This window comes from Botrytis deweyae, assembly GCF_014898535.1.
Source record: "Botrytis deweyae strain B1 chromosome Unknown BDEW_007, whole genome shotgun sequence".
Lineage (NCBI taxonomy): Eukaryota > Fungi > Ascomycota > Leotiomycetes > Helotiales > Sclerotiniaceae > Botrytis > Botrytis deweyae.
The window spans coordinates 953,099-969,107 of NW_024066214.1; the positions used below are offsets into that span (position 1 = coordinate 953,099).

At 41.8% G+C, this 16,009-nt stretch overlaps 5 protein-coding genes across 5 annotated transcripts; 2 read left to right on the plus strand and 3 right to left on the minus strand.

Moving 5' to 3' along the window:
• Positions 1–756: 756 nt before the first annotated feature.
• On the minus strand, positions 757–2,381 carry EAE98_004006 (uncharacterized protein; the record flags this gene model as incomplete). Its single annotated transcript, XM_038951626.1, has 6 exons — positions 757–773; positions 824–1,038; positions 1,086–1,402; positions 1,456–1,569; positions 1,620–2,206; positions 2,267–2,381. 6 exons carry the CDS (start codon positions 2,379–2,381, stop codon positions 757–759), a joined length of 1,365 nt encoding a protein of 454 aa, XP_038812099.1.
• A 3,085-nt stretch (positions 2,382–5,466) lies between these two features.
• On the plus strand, positions 5,467–5,727 carry EAE98_004007 (uncharacterized protein; the record flags this gene model as incomplete). Its single annotated transcript, XM_038951627.1, has 1 exon — positions 5,467–5,727. The coding sequence occupies one exon, from the start codon at positions 5,467–5,469 to the stop codon at positions 5,725–5,727; it is 261 nt and encodes an 86-aa protein (XP_038812100.1).
• Positions 5,728–6,000: 273 nt separating this feature from the next.
• On the minus strand, positions 6,001–7,062 carry EAE98_004008 (uncharacterized protein; the record flags this gene model as incomplete). The annotated part of the gene is made up of 1 exon (XM_038951628.1): positions 6,001–7,062. The coding sequence occupies one exon, from the start codon at positions 7,060–7,062 to the stop codon at positions 6,001–6,003; it is 1,062 nt and encodes a 353-aa protein (XP_038812101.1).
• Positions 7,063–9,884: 2,822 nt separating this feature from the next.
• Positions 9,885–11,102, minus strand: EAE98_004009 (uncharacterized protein; the record flags this gene model as incomplete). Its single annotated transcript, XM_038951629.1, has 1 exon — positions 9,885–11,102. The coding sequence occupies one exon, from the start codon at positions 11,100–11,102 to the stop codon at positions 9,885–9,887; it is 1,218 nt and encodes a 405-aa protein (XP_038812102.1).
• A 3,667-nt stretch (positions 11,103–14,769) lies between these two features.
• Positions 14,770–15,878, plus strand: EAE98_004010 (uncharacterized protein). Its single transcript, XM_038951630.1, has 3 exons — positions 14,770–14,995; positions 15,163–15,291; positions 15,389–15,878. The coding sequence occupies exons 1-3, from the start codon at positions 14,914–14,916 to the stop codon at positions 15,754–15,756; spliced, it is 579 nt and encodes a 192-aa protein (XP_038812103.1). The 5' UTR covers positions 14,770–14,913; the 3' UTR covers positions 15,757–15,878.
• The last annotated feature ends 131 nt before the right edge of the window (positions 15,879–16,009 follow it).

Here is a 16,009-nt window from a genome sequence, read left to right on the forward strand (position 1 = left end):
CACTTTACCTTACCCGTGCATCTACCGATGAGTGCCGAGGTTGTTTTAAATCTCAGTTCACATTGATATTTTATCTTCACATCACATGATTCTATTCTATCCTTTTGGTCTTGAATTTTCAGTCCCTATTGGAATAGTGGATTAGGGAGAAATCAAATATGACTTCCTTCACCCTGTAATGTATTTTGCTATCAAGCTTCATCTTCATGACTTTCAAATCACAAGCCTTGTTCATCTCATTTGTAGACAGCTGTGATGATTCTTCCTTCATCTTTCTTCCTCTACGCTCAACCTAAATTCGCTCTTTGGTATCTCGTTTTCCCAAAAGCCAAAGCAACTTCCTCATCCCATTTGTACCTCATCACCACTTGTTATCGTATTGATCCTCCCATCTACCCCATTTCAACCATGCAATAGCATGATACAAGAAAAAAATTCCGATGCCGAAGCCCAACCGAATTTTCACCACGAATGTGACAAAATCCTAATCTCCAATCCTCCTCCGGATAATCCCCATTCATCTGGGTCCATATCTACCATATGACGTGAAACAAAAACCAAAGAAAGGGAAGGGAAGACGAGACAATGTGTCGACATTTCGTTTATAACAAAAGGTCCAGAGGAAATCGAATCATGTAACGCCAAATCGCTATGCATCAAAACCTAGGCAAAAATCATAGTGTAGATGAGACTTGCTAGTCCGCTCAAAAGATTGGTTGTATAACTGAAAGTAAACGAGAGCGTGTCGGTGGAAACTCATTTACTATCCGCCACTATTGAAGGTATGAGCGAAATTCTTGAAATAGGCATTAAAAATACATACCAACTTTAGTTGCAATATCCGAAGCAGGAATAGGGTCTTCATGCTTTGCAACACTACCCTTACCACGCCAAGTACTGACAGCAGGGATCTGTGCATCGTAACGTACTTCTTGTGTACCATACGCACGCGGGGTGAGCTTAATGAGGGTGTGAAGAGGTACAGCCATCCATGGTGATTCATCTTGAGGTTTCTTCATGAAATAAGCGTAGATACAACTACACATAGTTAGTAGATTATGAGCAATCAGAAGAATGAAGCCTACCGAAGAACAGCCTGATGAGTAACAATCAAAATATCCTCTGATCGCTCCAATTCCATGATAATGGGTTCGAGACGAATAACAACATCGCGGTAAGACTCTCCTCCACGATATCTGTAGTTGTATTTATCCTCGTCACGGGCCTCGAAATCATCTGGATATCGCTCTTTGATATCTTGATAAGTAAGTCCATCACAAACACCAGAGTTGAGCTCGTCGAGTGCTTTCCATTGAAGCTGATTATACTCATTAGGTAGGTGACGAGCAGTGGCGATAGTGCGACGAAGAGTTGAAGTCCAGACAGTTAACGGGCGATTGTCCTATTTTAAATTAGCCATGGGAATCGACTGGAAGTCCATGGGAAAGTACATACTCCTACTGATTCGAGGACCAATGATGGCAATTTCTTGGCGTACATCTCTCCACGAGGGGATAACTCGGCATCACCACCAATCTTTCCTTCGAGGTTGTACATAGACTCCCCATGCTATATATTATTAGCAAAATGAGATTTCATAGGGACCAATGGTTTCTTACTCGTGACAGCCAAATAGATCTCGGCTTAATGTGTAAATTCATCAAGTAATAAACCACGCGACTTTGAAGATAGTCTTGAATTCGATTGATGATGACTTGTTTTCCAACATTCATGATCTTCAGATAAGTAAGATCACTCTCTTCGTCGTCAATTGTCTCGTAAACCTTTTCGTAGTTCTTGATCCTATTCCTAAAGTCTTGAGCTGCCTTTTCCGGGTCTGAGCCGGCGTAGTCTGGGGATGTCGTCTTGACTTCTAGAATGTTTGACATGATCAAATCTTCATCGTCGCATTTCGATTCGACAAAAAGGGTCTCGATTCCTTCAGCATCGCAACGGTCTTTGATCCATCTTCGGCGCTCTTTTGTACTATTCGTAGCATCGAGAATGGCAACAATTCCTTGTTTGTTCTTGAACCAATCGATCATATCATTGACGGCAGCTTCAGCGGCAGCTCTACGCATCCGTTCCCCCTCTGTATTGGTTGTATCGAAGAAATCGGCAGTCGGATTTGGGGTGGCATTTCGACGATAGTTACCGACGTTGAAAACTTGAGCATCGATGGATAACCACTTGAGGTAACGTTGAGCTGTAAAGTATGCGATGTTAGCATTTGTGCATTCCTACATCGATTGAAATTTGTACATACCTTTTTGAGCAATGAGAGATTTTCCTCTTGCAGGAAGACCGACCATTACCACGCAGATTTGTGTATCCTCAACCTGTACACCGAGGCCATTAGACTTTGTCTTGAATCGCGTCATGGTTGCTGTAAAGAATCTGCAGATTTGAAGATCAAAATTCCAAAGAAGAAGAGAAAGAGGAAGTCGAATAAAGGTTTAAATGGCAAATTATTGGAAAGAGAGAAAAAGATGATCGCGTGAGGATGTCAACGGCGGTCTCTTTAGTTTATTAAGGTAGGTAAGGAACGGGTGAGTTCGGAGGGATAGGCTATTTTTGCACAGGGAGAAGCAGAATTAGATTTCCCCGAATGGTGCCTTTGAAATGTCTTTTATGTTCTTGGGGGAAAAAAAAGAATTCAAAGCCCAAGTGAATTAAGAAATAAGCCGACGGGATGAAGGGAAGGATGTGAGGTATTTGTGCATCTATCGAGAGAGGTTTGAATTTTGTGGAGTGTAGAGTGTAGAGTGTAGAGTGTACGATAGAAAAAGGAATTTATGATTTCATCCTATCCCATCCTATCCCATCCTATCCTATCCTATCCTATCCTATCCTATCCTATCCTACGAGTACCCTATGACAGGATAATTATCCTTCTAGAAAGAAAGAAGGAAATGAAGAATCAGGGGAGGAAGGAGCCCCTGTAGACTGTAGGCTGTACGCTGTACGCTGTAGGGTACCGAAAGTAATGCTTGAGTGTGCTTGGGCCCTGTGAAATTCGAAAACATCGGAAATCCCCTCCAGAATCCCTGTTTTCCGATAAATTCCACTTCTAATCACCACAGCTGAACCTGGTCTGGTCTGGTCTGGTCTGGTCTGCGGTGCGATGTGTAATGTATGAGAAATTGCATCCTATGACGACGTTCTAAGGGGGAAGGTCAACTTTTGCATCCACTGGGAATCCGGATGGACAAGAAGAGTACTACTGTAGGTATGTATTTGATCCTTTCTACGATTTGAAGATGCTGCAAAAGGAAGGTACGTACTAGGTAGGCTCGAGGTACCTAGGTATACTGTGTAGGTACCGAGTAGGCAATCTCGCAATGAACGAGGTAACCTCAGAATAATTCAACCCCGCACAAGGCTGAGAGATGCAGAGGCTTGTTTCTACCCCTCGATCGGTTGGACATACAAGAGAATGGATTACGAGCAAAGTAACATACAATGTTGACCTCGAGAATTGGCTATTAAGAGGCTCATCTACCATTCTTCGCAATATCAACACATTCTTCCGTCTCAAAGAAGAAGAAGAAGAAGAAGAAAACTTCAAAAATAGCTTCAAAGCGGTTGGGTAAAGGGGAAAAAAGGAGAATCATCATATTTGGGTCGAAACCACATTGTGGATTTGCTTCCCACTATTCCACCAGAGATCCTCTTTTTTCTTCGGGACTTAATGCGCCACCCAGCATCTTCTTATTACGACCAAGACCAACGACATCAATTCATCACAACTACCACGCCAGAATTAGGTACTGGTCATGTCATGTACGGTGGAATGAATGATTAATACAAGGACATCTAGAACCTCTTCCCAAAACGTTGGGTTCATCGGAAAAAGGCCTTGCTAGCTTTTCTCCAGCCACCCCATCCCACAGAGTCAGATTGATGAGCGTTTAAAGTTCGCAAAAACATACTTTCAATGGTCTTCGCGATTGACGGTTTGTCTGTCTTACTCGTCCTGTCTTCTCATTGGCACATAGTTGTGTCAATCGTGTCAAGCTTCCCCGAGCCCCCAGGTGCACTCGTATAGGAGCCAGGAAAATTCTTTACCAATAGGTCGAGAAAATTCTTTTCCTGCAAGTTACTTCAAATGCAGCAACTCGCCTGGTTCATTTGTTGGCTTCTTCTCACCGCTGATCTTGCCACTTCAAACCTAGACTCCCAAAACTAGACTCTGCATCACGTGGATGAGATCTAAGTCTAAGATCTGTCTGGTTGCATAATTACACCATCTTTCTTTGCGTTCACCATCTTATCATCGGAATGGGGAGATGAAGTCAAAACTTTGACCATGATGGATTACTTCGAATCGTCAAGAATTGGATCATTGTGAATGAGATCTTGAAATAGAAAGTTCTGAAAGAATTATTTCACATACCTCGTTTCCCGCAGAATACATTTCCCCTTTCCTTCTCAATGGACCTCCGGCTGTAACTCCGTACATATTTGCTTGATTAGATAAGGATGCGTTGGTTCTGTGGAATAGGATTAGGACGATCAATGATCAATAAACCAGAGTAGAGTTGTAGGTGGGAATCGGAACTCGAAGAAACAGTTTATCACACTGTTGGAAAATAAGAGGAAGTGATGTTTGAATAATGGTGTTGGAAGTCTTGTTGATGTGATGGACTGTATTACTTTCTCTTGTTCCACCGCCAAACAAGCAAAGAGCAGTCATTATCTGCTTTGTTATTTATTCCCTTGCTTCCAAGGTTATCCCTTATCGTAAGATTGATAAGACTTTGCATGCTCGGGAGCTGTATTGAGGTACATAAAGCGGCGTACTATCTTGACAAATCAGGAGGTGAGATTAAACTTGTCGCAGTATTGTTCATTATAATCTGCTACCACTCAAGTATATGATTCTAATTTACTGCTGTATCCTTCAGTCTCTGATTCACCAAGAAGAAGATTGACTTCACAAGCAAGAAGAATAACAATGCTAACAAGGGCAACAAGGGCAGTAGAAAGTGTCTACCTACAAACGATCATTCAGCAAAAGCAATTCCATACACCATCTCAAGACCATTAGATAATTGGCTAGCAGTTGGTCCGTGCTCTACATAATCTACTCCTCAATTCAACTTCCATTTCCTACCCAGCATCACCTCACTCATCCACACACATAATCATTCTACCATTGACGACTTGGTTGTATTTTCTACTTTGATATGACTTAATGATATCCGACAAGAGTAGGGAATCATGCAATCTATAATCATCATCACGCAAGTCGAAGATCAAGCAGGAACATGGTGCCCGAAAAACTGAGCAATAATCTGAAGAACTTTAAGTGAAGCTCTCAAGCTAATAACAGAGAGTTCCTATATTTATGTGATCCTGATTATTTTCAAGCTAGATTTATACCGGACCGCTTGCGATATGTTGATAAGGTGTTATGTATGGCTGTTGGTTTGAAGAGACACGCCGCTCTGACACCAACAGCGCATGTTCCTAGAATTCGCCAGTACGACCTCTACTTGCAAATTAAGAGTCTTTTCCAAGAAAGAGAAATACTACTACATATTCTTCCTCGGCACAGCAGCTTCTGCTCGTGGGCAAGGCCTCTGTTCTAAAATGGTGAAGCATGATCAGTCTATTGCGGCGAAAGAAGGCCTTCCTATTTGGTTGGAGGCTGCCACGGAGTATGCCTTCAAGGTGTATTTGGAGTTGAGATTTGTGCTTATTGAGGAGATGAAGTTTGGTTGAGAAGGTCAATGAGGATGGAGAGATGTGTGCTAGGGGCAAGGGTGTGAAGATTCGGGGGATGATTTGGAGGCCAGAGGTGGGTGGTGGTGGAGTGGGATAAGTGGGTATTGATGTTGATAGTGTCGACTTTGTTCTGAGTCTTGGGACGGGTTGTTTAATGGGACGTGCAGATTCTCTAACATTATTAATCTAGGCAATTCTCCAAGTTATATTAGGAATCTATCTTAATAATCTCTTAAGCTAAACCGCAAATTTTCGGAAATAGCTCTGCAGTTATCGGCCTGTGTCTCCATGAGGAAGATCCGCTCTGACAATACTGGCTGATACAGTGCTATTACTACCGAAAATCCCCGCACCCGAAATATACAAACTATTTCGATCACGATCTGTCCTCCCAAATGCCACTGCCGTATCCTGAGACAGAAAAGTCGAATTGGCTATGATTCTAGCGGTTTTCCCTGGAATATCTACCTCAGCTAGTGTATTCTGTCCATTCAATGCGATCCATACTCGCTTCCCATCCTTCGACAAGACAAAATCGTCGCCAAATATTTTGTCGACAAGGACTTCCGCAGGTCCAGTTGCAACTCCCGTCGTGAGTGAGATTGGAATCTTCGCAAAGAGTCCCTGGTTAAGGCTGGTATAGTACAAATCTGATCCATGAACATGGATCCCGTCCACAGAAATCGGCGGAAACCCAGGAGGTACAAACCCAGTAGGCAGATTGGCCATCGTTGGATCTCGAATAACGATCTCATATGCTGCTGTATTGACATCAAGCTTTATGACTGTTCCAGCAGCAGAGTCCGCGATGAGAAGATTCGAAGTGTCATTGAGACCCATCCGACACATGCCATTGAGCATTTGTGCATCAAGAATCGTGGCAACCAGCGAAACATGGGCGGGTTGAGCGACAGCTCCCCTTGCTAAGGTGCGAGGTTGGCGCATATCAACTTTCCAAACGGAATTCGCCCCCGGAGCAGTGGCATTTCCAGTAATATTGGATGACGCAACGACATAGAAGACATCGTGTTCCAATTCGGCGATACCACCAAGACCAATGGCGTTAGGAATTTGGGCAACTTGAATGGGTGCTTTTGCTTTGTGTGGTGATACTTGGAATAGCGAAGTCGTCTTTGTCGATGTTACGAGTATCTCGCCATTGTGTCGTACAGCGAGGTTTTCGGCATTGGCCACATTGGGAATTTGTACGATCTCTCGAAGGACGACACCTCCAGAGACTGTTTGTCCGACTGGTGGGCTGGGTAATGCAAAGGAGCATTGAAGGAGCAGCACTACTCCTACGACGCTAAGAACTGGGTAATTGGAGAACATATTACACATGTTAAAAGATGGAATAGTTGAGGAACTGACGTGTTGCTGTGACGTGATGTTGAGAGAATGGGTCTATGGAAGAGCGGAGCACTTGGCGACTTTATCTAGAGCACTTGGCGCCTTTATCTATAGATACCCCGAACCTTAGAGCCGTTGATTTCTCCCTTAACATTGTCAGAACTTGGCTCAATAATACTCAAAACTTATGCCATGAAGCAAGTCTCAAGAGACCAGCAAGCCAGCAATATGCGGGGCGGACACCGGCGCTCACTCAAACTCCATTCTTCGACGAATTTTGCATCGAGGGGGCATGTATTGGCTTTCAGCTACTTCGTACGGGGTAAAATAAGTCCGGATTTATTTTCTCTCTACAATATACTTCCCACATAATGCCTCATCCAGGAAGAACGGAAGATTACTTTTTAGTCATCAACGGCCGGAATTGCACATGGTAAACGATATTAAATCAAATCCAAATCCAAATCCAAAATTACCAGCTCGTAAATGTTTTCGTTACAAATGAACTTTCGTCCTGGCTGGCTCTTGTATCGCTAGTTCTACTCTGTATGAAAGTAAGGTACGGTACTAACTTATAATTATACTTCCGGACTCTGCAACATTTGCAAGTCCGGCCGGGAAGCTTGGGCCACGTAATTTGGGAAACGCAAGGCAAGATATCGAGATATCTTAATTTTCAATGCGGATGGATCACTTTGGTGCACGGAACAGATTAACTAATAACATGACATACGTCACGTGAACGATGTAATGTTATGTTCTGATGTGCAGGGAGATCTTTAATAGCAAATGCTGAATTGAAAGACTACTGTGTATGTACGGTATTGAGAGGGTTGTTGTGAGTAGTAGATTTAGTAATAGTAAAATATAGGAGATTTTGATTTGTGATGGATGTTGTGTGATGGAGATGGAGAGATCGAGGGATGGGGATGGGGATTGAGGGATGGGGATGGGGATTGAGGGATGGGGATGGGGATGGAATGTCGGTGCTGTGCGATAGATAGTGTTGTGTAATGGTGATGGAAATGAATGGAAATGGTAATGGGAAAGAGAAAGAGTATAGGATAGCTCGAATAGGTCAATGAACTTGATACTTTAGTAAGCATAGAGCATAGGTACTCATAAGCGAGACCAAATACGAGAACCAACTATGTATATACGAGCCACTTAAATTCTCAAATGCTTGAGTAATCTAAAGGGAAAAAAAAGAAAAAAAAAGAAAATACAATTAGCAGATAAATATTGTATATTTCCTTTTCAAATCCTTCTTTAAATTAGTAATATTTCCTATGAAAAATTCGCGATAGCGAAGCGAAATATTAACGAATATGCGATTTCTTGAGATATGGTTTCTTTAGAATTCATATAATAAATTATAGATGGAAAATTTCGAGCGATTTAGTAAGATTAATCGAAGTATAGTAGAATCCGAAGAAATTCATAAGTTCGAGATATTAGATATTTGATATATATATTATCTAGTATTCGAAAGGGATTTATAGAAGTAAGTTTATATATTTATATACGATATAATATCTAACAGATATAGAGGTATAGTAAATATAGTAAGTAATAGAATAAGAGAACTTCGTTAGCAGATAGAATATATATAAAATGAATGAAAGAAATTAGAGATAATTTAAAAGTAATATCTAAGGAGAGATATTGACAAAAAAATAAAAACTTGATTTACTTCGACGAATTTATTAATTAGAATTTGGGAAATCGATTGATGTAATTATTTTTAGATTTTGTTGAAAATTGAAATTAGAATATAATAGTATAATAAAATTTTAATTTATTTAATTTAAATATAATTAATAATTTAATCTCTTTTCTTGTTATGATATTAATTTATTTAAAGTTACATCTTGAATTGAATGTTTTTTCTTCTTCTTATAAATACATCACTAAATTAAAAATACGTTTTTAGCCCAGGTAAAAATCTATTTTTAGGGTTTTGACCAAATGATTCAAATCGGCCTCGGTATCTGTACACACCTATGGAAAATCTATTCTCCGATAGGTTCTTTTGACTGCCTCTCCTCTTGCATTGTCATCTAGTCTTCTTCTTTCTGGGTCATTTTTGATGAGTTTTTTGATTTCCTGTTTACTTCCTGCTCATGGGCTTATGGAACTCCGTTGATCGATCTAGTGACAGAACTTTTTCGTGTTCTCAGATGGCAATCTGGGAGTCCGGACACATCTCTATCATCTCACAACCTCAGATGTGTGATTTGAATATCAGATCTTGTCTCGGGCTAGGATTAGTTCTCGGTCATCTAAATCAGAATACAACTCATTCACCAAGAAGTAGATAGATTCTTTACTTCCAACATCCTAGCTTCAAGGAAAGGGTCTAAATATCTTCTCATTATTTCTTGTTATCTGCTTGCTAGCTGTTCTCTTTCCTGCTTTGTCTGGTACAGATCATACGTTCCGAGTTTCTCTATAGCTAATGTCCACAAGTATCTATCCTTCTGCTCAAAGAGGAAGTTGAAAGAGTTACCCTTAGTCATGTCCTTTCGTGAGATACACTATGCATGCGCTGTCTTCCTGTCACCTCTAGCCCATCCTGAGAAGAAACGCAAGGAAATTTCAAAACAAAGGAAAGAGAAAAAAGAGAGAAGGGAAAAGGAACACATCCGCTATGCCTATGCCGCTTGCTACTTCGCTTCAGTATCTCGCTATATCGCTCGCTAATCGTCATGGATTGAATGCTTGTCCACGCTGTGCAGAAAACGCAATACATGCCAGGGGGATATTTCCAATCAGTTACATAGCCGCCGTTCTCAGAAGTCCATTCATTCTTCAATCGCTTCAAAAAGCCCTTTCATCTCGCCCATCTCCATAATTTGCTCTTCTTCAATCATGGCGTCCTCATATGCTCTTCTTCTACCCAATCCAACTCTGTCTATTGCGAACGATGTAATCTCCTCACCCGCCATTCCGTTCTCATATCCAACATTGCATTTTGGAGAGGGCAACCCCGCCTTTCTGATTCCTGCTTGTTTGAAATCTGCCAAAGTTGGCCAGTCTGCTCGTACAGGTGACTCCTCGTCCAAGCCAGGATGTCCCCAAATGGTCTTCCGAGCGAGCACACTTGACAATTCATCACTAAATGCTTTTCCTCTAAAAGCAGGCTTAACCTTGACAAAAGTTCCTTCGCTCTTCATTCGCATAACCTCCTCTTTGTTCTTGATCCGCTCGTTCATTTCATCTTTCGCGTCGTTTTTTCGCTCCTCTCGATGCTTAACCAAGTCCTCGGTGGACTTGGGAAAGTATGGCGATGCTGTTAGGCCGAGATGAGTACCTTGAATTCGGAGACGATCAAAGTTCTTTCCAACTTCATAGGTATCGCTTCGGTGAGTAAGGGATGTTCCCGCTGCCTGTGTCATGGCGAGCGGGTTCGGTGCAGAATTAGCAGCCTGGTATGCAGCGATAACTTTATTGGTTCTTGTCGAAGTTCCACTTGCATCAGAACGAGCTGGGACTGGGTTTCCACGACGAGATAATTGAGGAGGTCCTGTGTAGGATGGGACTCCAGCTCCATCTTGTGGCATTTCTCCCTTCTTGCCGCCCATGAATTCTCCAGTGGGAACGGAATAATTCGCAGAGATAGATTTCGCTCTCAAGACTCGTCGGTTTAAAGCTTGTTGGTTCATACTCATGCCAACAACACCTCCCAATTGGTTTCCTTCTCTTGTATTCGTCGCACCAGTAGGTCTGGCCAGGATACCCGTAATAGATGGTCTAACATTTGTACCTCCGACTGCATCCCCAAAAACACTCCCATCCTGCAAAGCATGAAAACCCAATGGTGGAAAGTCATTGACAGACGGTGGTGGTTGTCGTGCCGGCGCGGTAGGAGTACCATCGTTTTGGTGGGCATGGCGAGATCTAGAACCAGGACGGTTTCGACCGCTTGATCCACTGCCTCGGTGACGCTTCAACATCGCATTGTTTCCGGCGGGTGGTTGGGGGGTTGTTGTGCCTTGGATGTTTTCATTAATCGGTTCCATCTTTTGTTCTGTTTGTCCAAATCGACGTGGATTTGAATGGTGCAAATAAAGGGTTGAGAAGTGAGGCAGGTAGGTAAATAGATTGAAGGATCTTTTTCTTGCGCCTCTGCTTCTTTGATGTCGAAACTGTATGTATGTACTTTTATCTTGCTTGCTTGCAGTAACAAACCCCAACTTTCCAATTCCCAGAATCTCAAAGCTTTGTGAAGAAACTTGAAAGAAGTGCAGAATTTGAATAAGCAGGAGAAAAAGAAGTTCGATCTTGAAGCTGTATGTATCGTATCGGACTGTATTGTATTGTATTGTATTGTAAAGAAGCAGCAGCAGGAATAGCAGCAGGTGCAGCAATAAACAAGATTAAAACTGGGAGGAATTATTCAAAGTCTATACGGAAACGAAAAAAACGTAGTTCGGATCTATATTCAAAAATTGTGGTGGTGGTTATTTGCCAATCCGAGCCCCGATGTCGCAGAGGGGGGGGAGGTTTTTGATCTTTGACTTGACTTGACTTTTTTCTCTCCCTAGCTTTTGTCTTTTGTTTATGGATGTTGGTTTTTGGTTTTTGGGGGGGAGGGGTTTTTTGGAGAGAGAAGAGTGATATAAAAGAAAGAAAGGAAGAAAGAAAGAAAGCTGTGATTTATCTGGCTGGCAGTTTCTCTGTGTTGTTGGTGACACGGGAGTGGCTTGAGTAGTGATTGGGAGTTTTTTGAGAGAAGGTTAATGGTGGTTGATAAGAAGCTTTGGATGATTGGGCTGAGGGGCGAGTTTATGAGGATAGGATGAGACGAGATGATATGGAATGGAATGGGATAGAGAGAGAAGATTGAGGGAAGTGAATGGGAATTGTGATGAGTTGATTTGTTGCATGGGGGATTTGCTATGTGTGTATTTACGGGTTTAGGAGAGAGTGTAGTGTCATGGAATGGGAGTCTTGAATTTACCAAATTAGATGGGATGTTGTGTTTGGGTTTTATGGACTTCTGGTGGATTGTATGGTGTGGTATTGTAGTATGTTCTAAAGAATATCTACGTAGACATTGTCTTTAGGAGAGTGAATAGTCTCAATGTAAACTACATCTATATTCTTTGACACTTATTACACTAACACTCATACTAACACAAATCACAGCAACAAGACTTGATTATAAATGAATTTAACATGAACTATCATAGAATCCAAATCTTCTCGATAAATTCTAGCTACTAGGTATGTAGTTACAAGACTCACACCATATATACCCCCCCCCCTCTCTCTCTCTCTCTCTCTCTCTCTCTCTCTCTTCCTCTCAGAAATATCTACCTCCGAACTCGAAACTTCACCTTTGAATTTTGACTTAACCGATCTCGGAGCTGGAGTTATTTTTTGAAAAATAAAAAAAAATAGTTTGTCTATTGGTTGTAGTTTATATGAGCTTTAGAAAGTGAACTTTGAGTTTTTATAGTGAGTGGGTGTGTATGTGGGAAAGTGATGGTGATGGTGAGTAGACAGGTAGATAGGTAGAGATTTTGGGGTATGGGATTTTGATATGGGAGAGAGGTTTATACTCATGAATTGCAATATAGGTTTTCTTGTGAAATGTCTCGTTTGTGGGATATAGAATCTGGTGTGAAGTTGTATGATGTGGTATTATTTGCAATCACAAGTCATCTCATTTCAGCTCTCTTGTATATAATGGAAGAAAAGAGATGAGATGATACGACTCATCATCTAAGATCTGATATCAGGTGTCAGAATCTTGGGATGTTCTCTGAACAAGGAAGAGTTTCTCTCTAAGGTTCTCTAGTGTTTTTTTCCTTGATGGGTATTAATATCCTATGATCACTGCTGAAAACAATGGTATCTTGCAAAGAAAGGACTTTTTTTGTAATGTTGTCCTTGTATTTCTAAAAAGTATGGATTTTTTACATAGTTGGATGATTGAAGTTGACTGAATCAGTGAGTAGAGTGGGTTTGTCAGTTTAATGGAATATTTTCTTTGCAGGGCAGGTATATATTGTATACCCAGGAATTGTTTGGAGTTATTTTTCATTGATGTGCGCAGCTGGCAGAGAGTGAGTAGTGACGTGTTAGATATTGGGAATGGTGTCTTGAGTAGATGGATTTACTTGTCCGTGTGAATTGTGGGAAAAGATCTTTGGGTGGGAGGAGGAGTTCATGTTGTAAAGATTTATAATGGGGGAAATGGAGGTGCCTCACATCTACTTTGGAGTAGTATATTATGGCGATGGAGCTTTCGTGAGGGTTTGCTTTAATAGTGCGCAGTTCTTTGAATAATAGAAGGGAATGACCTTTATCTGCATCCGTAATTACATCTGAGTTCGCATATTTATCTTGTTTTCACCCATGAGAGCAAAACCATTTCTACCACTGCCATCACCCCATTCCCATCACAAACCGCAAGTTATGGCTCACTACCATCCCCCATGCCCCATCTCTTATCTAGCCTTCGGAGCCAAAAATAGTTCCCCAGATTTTCTCACTATCATATTCTTCATAGCCGCTAGTCAACTTCACAGGTCTGATGACGTTTTTTGAACGTCTTTTCTCCCTGAATCTATGTCCTACTCCTCCGAAATTCAATATCTGGGTGATTATGATCTTGCTACCAACTGCTGATTGAAAAAGAGCGGCAGCAAGGTTTCTTGTTCGCGATATCGAAATGATCCTCAGGAAGGACACATTATAGGTTCATAATTTCCCGCCTTTTGCTGTCTTGGGATTTTGGATACGTGACAATCTAGTCAACTTGAAATGCCATCTGCATTTCAGAGCCACGTCACTTTTATAGGAGGATAATTCCGACGAAGAAAATAGTTTTGAGATGCATGGGAAACGTGAATTGGGCGTTCTATCATGCGGAGACATTTGAATCGCATTTTTGGATGAGATTGAGAATGCTAAGTCGAGGATGCACCGGGTAGAAGCTTTTTTATATGCGGAAGGGTCGGAACTTGGGAGTATCTATGGGCATCATGGATATTCGGCTGTAAGGTTCAGGGGTGTTTCCTTTTGTTTTATTGGAGTAACAAATTTGCGGCTAGAAGTGATGGATCTGGTGGGCTGAACGATATGGTCCGTAATGTAGATCGAAGGGGAGCAGAGAACATCCTGAGCTTTGGGATGAAGGATGGCCTTTCGTGCGAAGATGGGGTGAACGTATTGTTGATGTAGATATTGAATACAGAGCCGATAGGATTTTCCAAAATGGTAGGAGGGCCTTGGAACTCAACAGGTATAGATGCAAATAGCTGTCGAGAACCATATACAAGGATAGAACTTTCTGGATAACCTTGACCAAATCATCCTTGTTGAAGGGTCAGTCTAATTGTTTTTCTTCTCAAAAATAACAATAGAACAAAAGAATTATTTCAATCTAAACCACCCTTTCCTATTCTCCCCATACTGAAACTGCATATATCGATTTTGCTTCCCAAGTTCCCTTTCGTCTCTCTCCCTTTCACCACAGGCTAAAATTCGGAATCCGGATAACATCCCACCTTAGCTTCTCTCGGCCCGAAAAATAGACATTAGCTTCCTTCCGCCACATCCGAGTTCCGATCTATACGAACGGATCTAGAACATATGCTAAGTGGGACTTTGGGATACGTCATGACTGCTTTAACGCTCGAAATTCTTGTTGACTTTGTATATTGGGAATCAGATTCTCAATTCTTGGATTTATTATTTCGTATACTTAACAAGAGCTTCCTCCTTATTGATCTCCCTACTATTACCCAGTGAAACACTTTGAATATCTAGGATTTCTAAAGATTCTTGAAGAATTCGAGCGGATCAAGGGAAAAAGAAATAATGTCAAATCCTCAAGAAAAAAGAGTGCAAGCCGGCGAGGTAGAAAAAGCTCACGATATATCTACTCTGAAAAATACAGAATGTAAGAAAGTTCTATCCGCCATCCCTGCTTCCTTATGTCTTCTGCCTTCTCCCCAGCCTCCAAGTCCTCTCTCTGTTTATGCATCCCTCAATTCCTTTCCTCTGCATCCAAAACTGCCCCCATTTCATCAAAATACCGTGCATCTCAAGTTGACAACCCAAACACAGGGTCAAAACCTGAATACACCCTTCCTACCCCCTCCCTTCAATTCCTTTTCCACCTCGAATGCGACATGGAGGAATTCCACCCGATCGGTGATGGAGGACATGGTAATCGCGCTACTGTTATTTTCAAAGGTTTGTCCTTCCTCCCCTTTCCTAGTTTCATTCCCTCCTATCTCATTCCACTCTTTAACTTCCCCACGAGTTACAAAATCAAGCTCACCCCATCCAGGCGGCCGTTTCGAAGGTCCTCATCTCCGGGGCACCATTCTCCCCGGCGGCGGCGACTGGGAAACCATTCAAAACACTCCTTCCGAATCTCTCCAAACAGCTCATCTTGATACCCGCTATAATCTTCTAACTCATGATAACCACTGTATCTACCTGCGTACAACTGGCGTACGCACTGGTCCCCGAGATGTTCTAGAGGCACTTGGGGAAGAGGATAAGCATACTGCCCATGACTATAAGATGCGGTTGAACCTCACATTTGAATGTGATGATGCGGGGAAGTATGGGTGGTTGAATCGGGTTGTGGGGATTGCTAGTAGTGGGAGAAATGGAGGGAGGGTGATTTATGATGCTTTTGAGGTTTTGTAGGGGGAAAGAGAGAAGTTGAAGAGGAAATGGCTGGTATAGAGAGGCATTGTATATATAGTTGTATGATTGTAAATAATGAGTGTGATGATTGTTCGAAGAAAATCGCTCGCATAAATGGGAGGTTCTGATGTCGATCATAAAATGAAACACAACCACTAAGAATAGTCGATGATAGATCAAAAGCACGCTCGTATGAAAAATCCAAGACACTTGTTTTGCAACATAACTCTTAAAGCCAAACAATCCTCCGAAT

Excerpts from the sequence above, each read along its gene's own strand:
- EAE98_004010 (XM_038951630.1), top strand. The coding sequence starts at position 14,914 with ATGTCAAATCCTCAAGAAAAAAGAGTGCAAGCCGGCGAGGTAGAAAAA. Across the intron at positions 14,996-15,162 it reads TACTCTGAAAAATACAGAAT|GGTCAAAACCTGAATACACC; the intron begins GTAAGAAAGTTC and ends ACCCAAACACAG. Across the intron at positions 15,292-15,388 it reads CGCTACTGTTATTTTCAAAG|GCGGCCGTTTCGAAGGTCCT; the intron begins GTTTGTCCTTCC and ends CACCCCATCCAG.